The 13,913-nt window shown below is 41.8% G+C and overlaps 1 protein-coding gene across 1 annotated transcript in view; it reads left to right on the top strand.

Moving 5' to 3' along the window:
* LOC116290000 (sucrase-isomaltase, intestinal) overlaps nucleotides 1–13,913 on the top strand; it is a 34,081-nt gene that overhangs the window by 12,893 nt on the left and 7,275 nt on the right. The window contains exons 2-14 of the mRNA XM_089027308.1: nucleotides 6,292–6,480; nucleotides 7,146–7,294; nucleotides 8,243–8,411; nucleotides 8,524–8,620; nucleotides 8,709–8,821; nucleotides 9,211–9,336; nucleotides 9,675–9,806; nucleotides 10,009–10,116; nucleotides 10,192–10,254; nucleotides 10,856–10,969; nucleotides 11,740–11,827; nucleotides 13,105–13,222; nucleotides 13,689–13,822. Of these exons, the coding sequence (XP_088883434.1) occupies nucleotides 6,292–6,480; nucleotides 7,146–7,294; nucleotides 8,243–8,411; nucleotides 8,524–8,620; nucleotides 8,709–8,821; nucleotides 9,211–9,336; nucleotides 9,675–9,806; nucleotides 10,009–10,116; nucleotides 10,192–10,254; nucleotides 10,856–10,969; nucleotides 11,740–11,827; nucleotides 13,105–13,222; nucleotides 13,689–13,822 (1,600 nt within the window). The remainder of the gene's footprint in view (nucleotides 1–6,291; nucleotides 6,481–7,145; nucleotides 7,295–8,242; nucleotides 8,412–8,523; nucleotides 8,621–8,708; nucleotides 8,822–9,210; nucleotides 9,337–9,674; nucleotides 9,807–10,008; nucleotides 10,117–10,191; nucleotides 10,255–10,855; nucleotides 10,970–11,739; nucleotides 11,828–13,104; nucleotides 13,223–13,688; nucleotides 13,823–13,913) is intronic.

A 13,913-nucleotide genomic window follows, 5' to 3' on the forward strand; every position in this document is an offset into this window, starting at 1 on the left:
CCTTTAAGCTCTATGCGCAAGCACACCCCGCGGCATTAACGGGGTTAAAAAGGCCTCAGTTTAAGAATTACTACCAGCCTTCTAAGAAACAAAAAGACAATGAATTGGTCTTTGTAGGAGTCGCAGGGCTGGCCGGAGGCGTAGCTTTGGCGTATCTGCTCTAACGAAGGGAACTGTGTTTCCTGAAATATATGATCGTCTTTTTGGAAAGCGACAAGAATAACTTTACCACTTATCTGAATCCCCCCATCAAAGCCCATAAGGTTAGGCTGGTTAGTTGCTCTTTGTACAATTCTTGGTATAATTTAGTCAATGCCTTGGTCACTGAGCATAAAGGCGGCGGCAATTATCAAGGCGTATTGCTGCCCGATGGACATTACACACCAATCACCCTTGCTAAGGAATTAGCAAAACACGGTTATACGCTCACCACAGGATTGCCGCACGAAATGACCTTCAAACATAATATGCCAAACTATTCAGTAACTTTTGGAAAGTCTGACCCATTGGGATCTTTATTATGTGCCTCAGGCAAGACAATTACCGACACAGCCATACCTGTGAAATGGAAAGTCGCATCCTCTTATGAAGTCTATTGCGACTTGGTCCATAGTTACGACAATGGAGAAAAGTCTTCTCTTATGTCCAAGTTTCTGCCCAAAGGTAATCCATTTGACCTGGTAGAATACACCCCCATTTCTTTGGAATATGATTTGTCTCATTTGGTAGAAAGCATAAACATCACCATCAAAGTGGACGGAAAGACGGTGGATTTTAACGGACGTAAGATCAATCTTGTTTTGGAATTCATATAATGGGCCGCGTAGAGGACAAACTTAAAAGGATTTACTATGGGCCTGAAGGCTATTGGAAAGGAGCGTCGGCTATCAAGAAACTCGCGACCGCGGCCAGGGTATCAGATGAAACGGCTAAGAACTGGCTAAGAAAACAAACCCTCTGGCAGGTTTATCTTCCCGTGCCTAAGTACATTCCCAGGCCCAGCTTTACCGTAAATGCCCCTAATGAAGTTCATCAGGCGGATTTGCTTTTCTTACCGCACGACAAGGTGAGAAAAAAGACCTATAGGTACGCTTTGACCGTAGTTCATATCGCAAGCAGATACAAGGACGCCGAACCCATAACCAGCAAGGATTCTGGGGAAGTCGCAGAAGCCCTAGGTAGGATTTATAAGCGCGTCTTGAAATGGCCTAAGCTGCTGCAAGTGGATGCGGGGACAGAGTTCATGGGCGTGGTTACTAAGACCCTGAAAGACCACAGCACTAAGATTAGGAGAGCCGAAGCAGAGTACCACAGGGGTCAGAGCATCGTCGAAAGATTCAATAAGACCTTGGCCGAGCGTCTCTTTGGGTACCAGTATTGGAAAGAGCTGGAAGATCCCTCCAAACGCAACAGGGAATGGACTCAGAGGCTCCCCCAGGTCGTCGCGGCTTTGAACAACGAGGCGGCCAGGGCTACGGGAATGAAACCCAGGGATGCCATAAAAAAGAAACACGTGGAACACAAGTCCTTCGTCAGAAGTTCGAGGGCGGTCTTCCCCCATGAAAAAAAATTAGGTAATGTCACAGTCCGATATCTCTACGGACCGGGTGAATTAGAAGGAGGATCCAAAAGAGCTACGGATCCTAATTGGTCTTTGGAAACTTACCAGATCCGAAGCGTAATAGCTAAGAAGGGTCAGCCCATCTTGTATTATCTTCACGATGGGCCCACACGTGGGTTCGTCATGGAAGAACTGCTTATCGTGTGATGTCCGAATGCTATCGTATGCACTCCGTCATCACACATCCATCGCTTACCGTCAAATGCAGACAGCGACACCTTCTCCTGCGTGACGTTATGTATCTGATGACCATAGCTGCGCAGGCTGTTCATCTTATGCCGCTGTTCCTTGCGTGTTCGTAATACGTTGAGGTAGGACTCGTGCGTAATGTCCTTCTTAACCACGTACTTTTTTACGCCTTTAGCTTTCTTTTCTACGCCGTCTAACTTTAGCACGCTGTACATCTTTGGTTTCAGACCCACGTACTCTACTATGGGTTTTCCTAACATTTCGTCTTTCATCTTCCCAATTACCTTCTTATTCTTCGCAGAGTAAAGGAAGTGCTCCTTCGGGTAACCGCTGGTGTCGTACTCGTCTATGTCGGGGAGGCAGTCTTTGTAAACGTCTTCCGTTTGCACTTCTAGAATTAGGGAGTCGGTGTCTGTGTACAGGAGGCGACAGCGGTCTCCGTACTTTGGCTTAAGCTTATCGTAGTAGAACTCATACATAAGCAGCTTCGATAGATCCAGCACCGTAAAGCCTGTGTAAACGGGCTTGTTTAGTAAGAGGTTTGCCCTTTTCATGTGAATCACGTAGAAGTTCAGCATTTCTACGTATCTAACGAAGCCTGGCTGTGACACGTATGCTTCTGCTTCCTCTTTGGTGCTGACTATTTTTACGCTTACGCGCTTGCGGATGTTCTCCATTGTCTTTCCGAACACGCTGTTGTTCATCAGTTTGAAGAGGTTTTTCTCGAAGTCATTTTTCGCTGCGGTACGCTTTTGCGTGTTAAAGTCAATGTAGGGGCGCATCCAGGGTTCCTGCGTGAATTTTAGGACTCTGTGGATCTTCTCTACGCGCATTCCGTGTCGCACGTAGAACTGCAGGTTGCGGTAATGTACCACATACTTCTTCTTATCCATCAGGTTCATAGTTAGTTTCCTGTACGGTTTGTAACCAGGGCACATTTGCTTTTGCAGCGGACTTAGCTGCTTAAATGGTATCTCTATCGCTTCTGGTGCTAAGGGGAACTCATTGTGTTCGTCGTGCAGGCGCTCTGGGTACTCCAGATCCACTTCTAAAACGTAACCCTTGTCTTCCTCCTTTCCTACCTGCATGTAGAAGTCTATCGGCTTCACTGGATCCCATTCGAAGTCTCTCACAGGTAGGTACTGTGACATTGCCCAACCATAAAGGTTATTCGCATCCAGGTAGTAAATGTATGTGGTTGGTTTCTCTGGGTCGTGCTCTACTAAGGGGTTGTTTGCGCGGGCGTAACGTCGGCTGGGCCCGCATACGCCGCCACGAATACCGTCTTCCATAAACCGATACATGTCGTATTCCGTTAGGAGATCCAACTGCGCATTTGTCTTCTTTAACAAAGCACTCCAGCTGAGCCCAGGAGCCGTGTAGAAATTAGCGGGATCCAATCCGTAATATTCCATAGCCATCTTTCTGAAGCTTTGGAAAACATCTGCAAGCAGCACTACGTCAGACCTTAGGTAGATGTCGTGGTAGTCCCCCATGTTCTCACAGGAGTACTTTTCCCACACGTCTAACGCATGCTGGTACTCCTCATCCTTTATACCGGACTCGTTTAGGGTGCTGTAGAAGCGATCTTTGGGTGGTAGGGACTCTTTGAATCGATCCCAGGAATCCATGTATTCATATGGGTAGACTCCTTTCCTTTCCGCGCCATATTGACTGGAAATGGGAAAGTTGGTGTTATACTTTACGAGGTTTGCTAAGGAGTCCGCCATAAACTGCTGCGAATCTAAGAACTTTAGCTTACCCACAGTTACGGACATGTAGCGCTCTTTGTTGTTGGGTATGCATTTGACGTCGGAGCCGTCTGTTCCTTGTAGTAGCAAATGGGAGTCGTAACCGCGGAGGTTGTGAAAGAACACCGGAATCTCCATGTCTGGATTTACTTTGAAGTTTATATTGCATTTCCAATGAGCCGCTCCTCTGTATTTACCAGTGATGTGGCAGTGATCCCTAACCTTATCCACATAGAAGTCCTCAACAAATGCTTTGTGGCAGTGAATGCAGTGCGTGGAGGGCTTTCCCGGCTTCTCACCTTTCTTAGCATACTTCCCGCATTTAAAATGAGCTTCTCCTAGATACTTTCCATCTTCATCCCACGCTTTCTTGGCTCGTCTTCCAAACTGAAGAAGCGTATGTTGACAAATGTGGCATTTTTTTGCCTTGTTAAAAGCCTCCTGGTTCTCTTTGGTAAATTCCATCTTCTTTGGACGTCTTAATTGTTCTCTAATCTCCCCCTCCTCTTCTCGCAATGCTTCTAGAAACTCATTAGCTGCGTTCTTACCTCGGTAAATCACAGGAGGGTTTGCTTTACCGTCTGATCTGACTACTATGTAACCAAAGGAGCAGATCTCGTGTAATCCTACCTTATTCGTGGCACCACGTTTCTGCTCTTCCTTAGTTATCAACGCTTCGAAGTCTGCATATATCACGTAAGGCACTTGCATCTGCTTTTGATGGTCTGCGTATGAAAGCTCTTTGTTGGTGGGTATCTGGATCCGTTGCGCCACTTCTTCGACTCCGCGGCAGATCTCATCGTGTTTCTTTAGGGCATTTAAGGATGTAAATGACAGCAAGCAGCAGTCACAGAAGTACTTTTTGCCTTTGTGCTTAGTATGTCTGTAGAATAGTCTGCTAATGTGTTTAACCCATGAGTAGTGTCCGCCGTGGTAGAATAAATGTACGCGCTCTCCTTTACTTTTTGACAGAACTAACGGTACTATCGTCTGCTCTCTGACTCCGTAAACGTTCATTGCTAAATCGTTTATTTCCTCAAATATGGGGATGTCTATCAACTGCATGGGAAATTCCACACCATCCCACTCTAAATCATCTGTGGGATACTTACTTGTCCTACAGGGATCCTTCTCTGCTGGATACAGTGCAGACCTGATTGCCCACATAAAGCATCGATTGTCTTCATTCTTCACGTTTACAATAGCCTTCTTCCTTTCTACCCACGTTGGTAGCGGTACGTAACTCCCCCCTCGTATGGGTACGTACCTGGCTATACTTATCTCTATTCCTTCAACCTCCTCTACTGTCCAACCCGATCCTTCTTTAGTGTAGTTAGACAGCGACTCCATTATTGCTTCTAAGGCTTCACTGAGTGACCTATCCAGATTCGTGGATTCTAATATCACTAACGACTTTGATCGCAACATTGCTGTCGTCATTACCTCGTCTTTTGACAAACTTACTTCTACCATTATGCTCGCTTTCAGGGCTCCTAATCCTTCTATACCTTTTCGGAGAGTCCTTTTAACCTTCCTTTCTGACTGACGCCAAAACTGTCTAACGTCAATCTCACCGTTACCGGGTATTGACACCGTGCTGAAGTTGCTTTGGGATTCCATCTATATAATAGGAAATATTTTATACCTAATACCAAGCACTTTTTAGGTCGTCGTAGTCGTACTCACAGTCCTGACAATGCCAAAACAATTTAACCTTAGTCTCAAACTTCTTACCACATCCACAATCATAACTGCTCATACACTTCGTCTTCATTTTCAAATGCTTTTTCAAATCCGCTTCTTTCTTAAAAGTTCTCTTACATTCTTCGCACTCCATATATAGACTAACATATTTAAGTGCGCTGTTGCCCTCAACCACACTTGGAGTGGGGGTCGTCCGTAGGTGGATTTTTGACGCGGGTCTTACCCCGTGTTGAGATTGCGCTGGAACCCCCATTCCCTATACTACTACACATATTATACTGAGTATCTGAAAACCAGGCCATTTTAGATTAAACTGTTTCGCTAGGAGCAAATTTTGTTGAATTTTCTATTGGATTTGGCGATTCTATCCCCCACATAAACAAGCAGTGACGTCATAGTGAAATAGGGCAATTACAATCACTAATTACACTTTCCACAGGTATTATAGAAACAAGTATTAGGGGAAACAGACGTTAATAGTAATACAAGTATTATTGTTAGTAATAGAATTGCCGTATGTATTTAGTTAGCAATGTTTGAATTGAAATTGTTTTCTTTTTTTTTACTTGAAAGTCGACACATCGGAATTACAATCACTAATTAAACTTTCCATTAACCCTAAAGACTTGATAACAAACACAGTGCTAATTGACCACGAGCTGTCCATTAACAGTACGGAATAGATAACAAACATATTACATATTGCAGTACGGTTGCTATTACACATTGACCCATCTTGTTGACAAAGACGTCGTACACTGAATATATGCCGAACACAGCGCGTTTGACTTCTAAGGGGCAAAGTCCTTCCTTCCTTCTTTGTTTGTTTGTTTGTTTCTTTCTTTCTTTCTCCCTCGTCTTTCGTTATCACCACTACCACTATGTCCATGTTAGATTTGTTGTTGTTGTTGTTGTTGTCGTTGTCGTTGTCGTTGTCGTTTTTCTTCTTCTTCTTCTTCTTCTTCTTCTTCTTCTTCTTCTTCTTCTTCTTCTTCTATTCTTTCTAATGATTCTCGTATATTCTAGGGGGTTCCATGGTGTTTCTATAAAGAATCATTTCAGGCGGGATACGAGGTGACTGGAGATAAGGTTGATACAAGCCTGGGCGAGAGAGTCAACCTAATACGTATGAACTACAAGTCTATATATGGAAAAGATTCTCAGACTGTTACACTTGACATCGAGTACCAGACCAGTGATCGTGTGAGATTCAAGGTAAGATGGACCACAGGATTCCCGGTTTGAGTACATAACTTGTGTCCCAGCCCTCTTCTCCTTGTAAACGTTTTACCTGACCGATGAGTGCGTTAATATGAACAAAATATGCTGCCTAGTCACAGTAGTCATCATAACGCCTGTGACACTTACATTACATTGTAGCGTGACATCGAAAACGTTTCCGTACTATTATGAAAATATGCCTCATAAGATTATGGAAGTGAATTCACCTTTCTCATAAATGGCCGCCAAACTCGGTTAGGACTAGGGACAATTGCATGGAAGCGAGGTCATTAAGACCTCATTAATAAACGAAGTCTACTCAATATACGATCTTTAGTGTCAAAGTCATACACTCTTACTTCAAGAGACGCTTAAGAAAACTCGAATTGGTGAGATGAATGACTTTAAAAAAATATCGTACTGAGTAGACTTTGTTTACTGAGGCCTTTCTGACCTCGCTTTAACTCAATTGTCCCTATTCCCAACCGCGAAAAAAAAAACTTCCAACCGCGTTTGGCGGCCATTTATGAGAAAGGTCTATTCGGTAACGAGATCAATAATCTGCACTTCTCGCTTCCCAAAATTCACTCAACCCTCTCGAAACGCCCGATTGAAATAAGATAATTCTACTTAAAATTTATCCCTTTTTTGTCATTCAGTTTTACGATCCCAACGTCAAAAGGTATGAAGTTCCAGTTGAGATGCCAAAGCCAACGACTAAAGCTGCTGACCGCAAGTACGAGATCAAGTACACGAGAAAAAAACCTTTTGCTATGCAGATCATTCGTAAAGACACTAAAGCCGTATTGTAAGTATTGGGATCCCTGTGCAAAATACGGGTGACGTCTTTTCGGTTCTTAATCTCTTTCAATGGAATCCTGGACGAAACCATATTAAAAGCTGTGCCTTTGCCATTTATTTAGTGTGTCATCCATTTCAATACCATTGGGCCACTCCTTCATTAATACAATTTATTCATTTTTTATTCTGTTTATTATTTATCATAATTTTTTTTTACACACATCCATTTATTTTGATCATAGTCATTCCTTCGTTTGTTTGTTCGTTTGTTCATTCGTTCATTTCTTTCCCTTGTTCGTCCGTTCATTCGTCCGTTAGTTCTTTCATTCCATCTTTTCTTCTTTCGTTCGTTTGTCCCTTCGTTTGTTCGTTTCTTGGTTCGTTCGTTAGTTCGTTGGTTGGTTGGTTTATTCGTACGTTGGTTTGTTGGTTCGGTGGTTCGTTCGTTCGGTTGTTCGGTCGGTCGGTTGGTCGTAATTCGTTCGTACGTTCGTGCGATCGTACGTTCGTGCGTTCGTACGTTCGTGCGTTCGTACGTTCGTGCGTTCGTACGTTCGTGCGTTCGTGCGTTCGTGCGTTCGTACGTTCGTGCGTTCGTACGTTCGTGCGTTCGTACGTTCGTGCGTTCGTACGTTCGTGCGTTCGTACGTTCGTGCGTTCGTACGTTCGTGCGTTCGTACGTTCGTGCGTTCGTGCGTTCGTATGTTCGTATGTTCGTATGTTCGTATGTTCGTATGTTCGTATGTTCGTATGTTCGTATGTTCGTATGTTCGTATGTTCGTATGTTCGTATGTTCGTATGTTCGTATGTTCGTATGTTCGTATGTTCTCTTTGTTCCTTTGTTTCTTCGTTCCTTCGCTTTTTCGTTCGTTTGTTCGTTCGTAGCTTCGTTCCTTTGTTCCTTTTTTTTTTCGTTAATTCACAAACTAATTGGTCATCTTTTTTACTTTTCCAGGTGGGATTCGTCTGTTGGTCTTTTCGTATTTAGCGATCAATTCCTTCAAATCTCTACCAAGACTCCCTCCACCTACGTGTACGGCATTGGTGAACAAGAACATCCGTCATTCAGACACAACATGACCTGGATGACATGGCCTATATTCACGAGGGATCAGTTCCCCTTTGTAAGTCAAACTTGCATTTGTAAGACAAGAGCCTTAATAGATAAATTTGTTAATAAAGAAGCAGCCATAACCATGCATTTGAAACCCTATATCTATGTCTATATCTTTGCAGAATGGTGGTAATGTTTATGGTCACCATCCATTCTATATGTCTCTGGAGGAGGATGGCAAGGCGCACGGTGTATTCCTGTTAAACAGCAACGCCATGGGTGAGCTATGATTGAATTAACCAATCACTAGTAGTAAATGTTACATTATTCCCGAATAAATTATTCATTTCTTCTCTCCATATCCAAGAGATGGCGCTTCAGCCCTTGCCCGCCATTACCTACCGCACCATTGGTGGTGTCCTTGACTTTTACGTTTTCCTTGGACCCACACCAGAAGCCGTTGTCAGCCAGTACACTGAAGTGAGTCACCAACAAGAATAACATAGTTGCTTTCAGATTTTTAAAAGTTTTCTTCAAATATGCCATTAAACGTACCACAACAGTATTTCATAAAATGAAATAAAAAATGGATTGTTTTTGTAAAACGCAAAGATTATATATGGTGTTCAACGACAAAAGACGCGCGCAAAGGCGTATATTAATGTATAAAAATAAGAAAAAGAAAGAAAACTACTTCGAATAAATCGAAAACATCAAAGGAATGAAGGAAAAAATGCCTGCACAAGAAATATGCTTGCTTGCTTGTTTGTTTGTTTGTTTGTTCGTTTGTTTGTTTGTTTGTTTTTTGTTGTTGTTTTTATTTTCTTTTTTTCTTGTGAATGTTAACATCTGTGTTTTTTCCCTCTAAGTCTATCGGGCGTCCCTTTATGCCGCCATACTGGTCACTTGGCTTTCAGTTGAGCAGATGGGGATACAACGACATCGCGACGGTTAAAAAACTAGTAGATAACATGCGCAAATACGATATACCGCAGGTCAGTAGTGAATGATATAGATTTAGATATAGTATTGACATTGAACGATCCTCTGATTATGTGACAGTCATGATTATAGATTTAGATATAGTATTGACATTGAACGATCCTCTGATTATGTGACAGTCATGGTTATAGATCTAGATATAGTATTGACATTGAACGATCCTCTGATTATGTGACAGTCATGATTATAGATCTAGATATAGTATTGACATTGAACGATCCTCTGATTATGTGACAGTCATGGTTATAGAAGGCGTCAGCACTGTGCTGCGTTTACTAAAATTAATAAAGCACAGATTTCGACCAATCAGCGTTTTCAAATGTTTTTAAAGGACGTTCAGTATGGAGACATAGACTACATGGTTCGACAGCTTGATTTTACATACGATAAGGACAAGTTCGCTGGATTACCTGACTATGTTCGCTCAATCAAGAAAGAAGGTCTAAGATATATTATTATATTGGTAAGTTTGATTTACAATGCATTGTGCATTATAGAATGTTTATGGTACAATCGTTCCATCTGTCTATCTATCTGTCCATCCATCCATCCATCCATCCACCCCCCCCCCCCCCCCTCCTTTTCCCCCATCTGTCTTTTCCATCCAATTATTGACTTACATGCATATTCTTTTGCGTGATTTATTTTCATCCTCAAAAATCAAGGATCCAGCCATAGGAGCGAACGAAACTACCCCATACAGACCATACGACTACGGTAACACACTGGACGTCTGGGTCAAAGACAACAAAGGGAACACTCAGTTTGGAAAGGTGAGCTTTTATTCCAGAGGAATTGAATGTTTTCTTGATCCAATGTTGCTGATACCAATGTTCGTATTTTGTCAGGTTTGGCCGACGTATGAGAACACCGTTGTTAATAGCAGCTTGGATTGGGACGAGCAAACTAGAGTAAGTATTAACAATTAGCCTTAACTTAGGCCATGAGGGCGAGAGGACTAATTGTTTTAGTCAAATCCAACTAGTCGGTCAAATATGTAGACGCAAACAATCTTTGAATTAAAGTTAGACTTAATGTTTTGGTTTTCGAAGCCGGCACCTTTCGCTACTGGGATATAATATAATTTATAGCCTAGTAGTAGGCATCCAATCAGAATGCAGCATTGATGTTAGATCACTAGTTGGATTTGACTAAAGTAGACCTCCTTTGTTCGGGAGTCCCGCGGGTGGTACAGCAATAGTGTACTCAGGTCAGGCCAGGGTTGGTTCCCGGACTTGGAATAACGTGTGATTAAAGTTTGTCATGTCTTTAGCTTTATTTAGGGTTTTTCTCCGGGCATATCATTTCCCCTATTCCTCCCTCTGCAAAACCTGTAATTCGATTATTTGTGAATTAATCTTGCTCTTAGTTTGATTAGCCCAAAAGCTGTATCCCTTGTTGTTGTTGTCGTCGTCGTCGTCGTTGTTGTTGTTTTCGTTGTTGTTGTTGTCGTCGTCGACGTCGTCGTCGTCGTTGTTGTTGTTGTTGATGGATTTGTCATTTTCTTACCAGCTGTATCGCCAGTGGGCAGCATTTCCTGACTACTTCCACAATAACGCCACTACTTACTGGGGAACACTCATCAGAGACTTCCACAAGGAGGTTGAATTTGATGGTTTATGGATCGTAAGTATCAATAATAACCATCGAATCCAAGCGAAGACAGACAGACTAATAACGTGCTCTTCGATAGCAACTGTCACATTCAAAGAGAAAGAGAGAGATTTACAGCAATGATAAATTACTGTCGACCTGGTCCTTTAATTATCTTAACACTTTTAATGGGGTACGCCTCGTCAAGGCTCGCACTTAATCTTTTTATCCACTAGCATTTCCATTTCCAGGGGTTGTCCTGCGGTGCGCCGCACATGTACACACCTCCCCCCCCCCCCCCCCTAACAATCCTGGATCCGCCCCTGATTTCTATTTCTTAATGAAAACAAATTGGTCAGATCCAAGAAACAGTTACTTTCTTTTTTCTTTTTTTTTTCCTACCAACCCCATCCTCATTACTCCCTTCCCTTTTACTTCTGTAATAATTAGCAATTAGTCCTTGTGCTATGGGTTGTTGACTCATAGGCCATGAGGGCGAAAAGACTACTTGTTTTAATTAAATTAAACTAGTATTTAATGTTTTATTTTTGAAGCCGGTAATTTTCGCTACTAGTAGGATATAGCTTATAGTCTAGTAGCAGCTCATCCAATCAGAACGCAGCAATGATGAGAAAACCACTAGTTAAATTTGACTAATAACCTTTATTTTAATTCGAATTCTTATCGTTCGAGATGTTCTGGAAGAGATGCCGTCATTCTGCCTGTTCCTTTTGTCGTCCCGCCCTTCTCTCCCTCTCTTCCGTTCATTCATTCATTCCTTTCTTTCCTTCTTTCTTCTATAGGACATGAACGAGCCTGCAAACTTTGTGACGGGAACTATTTATGGCTGTCCAAAGACTAAATGGGATTATCCACCATACAAACCAACAAGTACGTCAAGCATTCGTAGACGTGCGCATGCAATATTTAGCAATTATTTGCAGAAGGCGAAGTGTGAATATCGGGCATTATATTCAGAGACGTGAGTCTTTGAGCTTAGTATTTTTAACACAAATTAATTCAAAGAGAAAGATTTTTTGTCTTTTCAAATTTTATTATCTCTGCAAGCGGCACAAATCGACAAACGAGCGTGCGCGTGCGCGAGTTTTATTCACTTGTAGATGAATTTGGCAGCATAAGACGTAAATTGTGACCAACGAGAGCGCCGGATTTATTATATCCACTTGTGTAAAAATATTAACATACGATATGAATTGCTGCATGCGCAAAAGTCGATATTCTACAAATATGTGCATAGAATAATTGTATAGGAGAATTGAGGCAGGTACGACTTAATACTCGAGTTTCGAGTTCTCTGTTGCTCAGGGTTAGCCTCGATGTTGGGGCAAGGTTGCAGGTCTAAGAAGATCTAACCCAATTGGATGAATACTCTAGAAAGAGAAAAACTAGAAACAATACAAGAGAACGAGTCGACAATGAAAACTATTTGTTTGTTTTGACCAATCTCGACAGCTCTTCTTAACGGGCGTGAATTTCTAAGTGTTTGTATTGTTGAAGCTTTGCATTCTTTACTTTACCGTTGGTATTTGTGAATATTTAAACACTGATACGAGGCTAATACTGAGTAAATGAGTCTGTAATCAAGGAACACAGCGGTAATAGCCAATGTGCACGAGCACAAATCTCTAACACAAAGCATGATGGGAAACCGAGTATTTGTGGTTTTTCAGCTCCCCAAAAAATTATTCTAACAATTTTTCCTTCGAATTTTTTTATGGAAATGTGAGTATTTAAACAGATAAAAATAACAGAGTAATTTTTTTCTGATAATTCTGTTTATTTCCTTGTTCTGATTTGTGTAGTACTCAGTTTCTCATCATGCTTTGTGCTAGAGATTCATGCTCGTGAACATTGACTATTTGGATATTCGAAACTGGTCTAGTGACTTCCTCGACTTGGGTGAAATGTTGTCCCATTTCAGACGACCATGTGTTATTTCCCTGAGAATAAGATTCTTTGTTGGAGTCGTATCCATATTCATGTGTCTTCTCATCTGCAACCGAGCGCAACCGTTGAAAGGATACTCTAGGGAATGACGCGTGGTTTGAAATGGGACAACATTACGTGAACTCGTTCATTCAAAAAGAGCGATTGTTACTGAGTAACAAAATGCTGTGATACTAACTAACGTTTACCCCATGTATCAGGTGTACTTGGTACGGTTCTTGCTGACAAGACACTTTGTATGAGCGCGCAGCACGCCACTGGCTTACACTATGACCTGCACAGCCTGTATGGATGGAAACAGTCTATCGTCACACAACAGTAAGTACTTGATTTCCTTTAAATTCCTTTAAAGTTATTATTATCAAAGAATAAAGTTATTATTATTGTTATTATTATTATTATCATTATTATTTAAATAATAATGCTTTATTGAGTCTTGCATCATCGCGTGATGGCAGCTATGACAGGAGGTACAACAATAGAGTATTTCCCCCCCTGGGAAACCGAATTCTTTCTCATGTAAATCAGGTTAGACCAAATTCAATTGTTCCTGCCTCCTGTCACTCCTGTCACAGGATTCCAGTTAAAATAATTCAGAAGTCTATTTCTACAGAGGGAGGAAAATTGGAGAATCCACTGAAAAACTCTCGAAGCACAGGAGAAACCAACAAGCAACTCTACTCATTTTGAATATATTTTTTTATTAAATTCTTAAAAAAAATAAATCTTCTTGCACAGTGTAAATGCTGTTCAGTTAATGATATTCATGCAAAATTGTTTTCAGAATTGTTCGAGACCTTCTTAAGAAGCGCAGTATTGTGCTATCCCGTTCCTCCTTTGCGAGTAGCGGGAAATACGCGGGACACTGGCTTGGAGACAATGTTGCAAAGTGGAATCAAATGCATGCTTCGATTATTGGTGAGTTTTGTCGAACAGGATTAATGGTTATGTCAACAATTAAGTGGCTTGTATTCTGCTAATGGGTCCGGGTGGCTTGGTATATCAATAG

The sequence above is a fragment of the Actinia tenebrosa genome, unplaced genomic scaffold (genome assembly GCF_029948245.1).
Source record: "Actinia tenebrosa isolate PJP-AT-01 unplaced genomic scaffold, QUT_ActTen_1.0 PGA_scaffold11__36_contigs__length_13525064, whole genome shotgun sequence".
In the NCBI taxonomy this organism is placed as follows: domain Eukaryota; kingdom Metazoa; phylum Cnidaria; class Anthozoa; order Actiniaria; family Actiniidae; genus Actinia; species Actinia tenebrosa.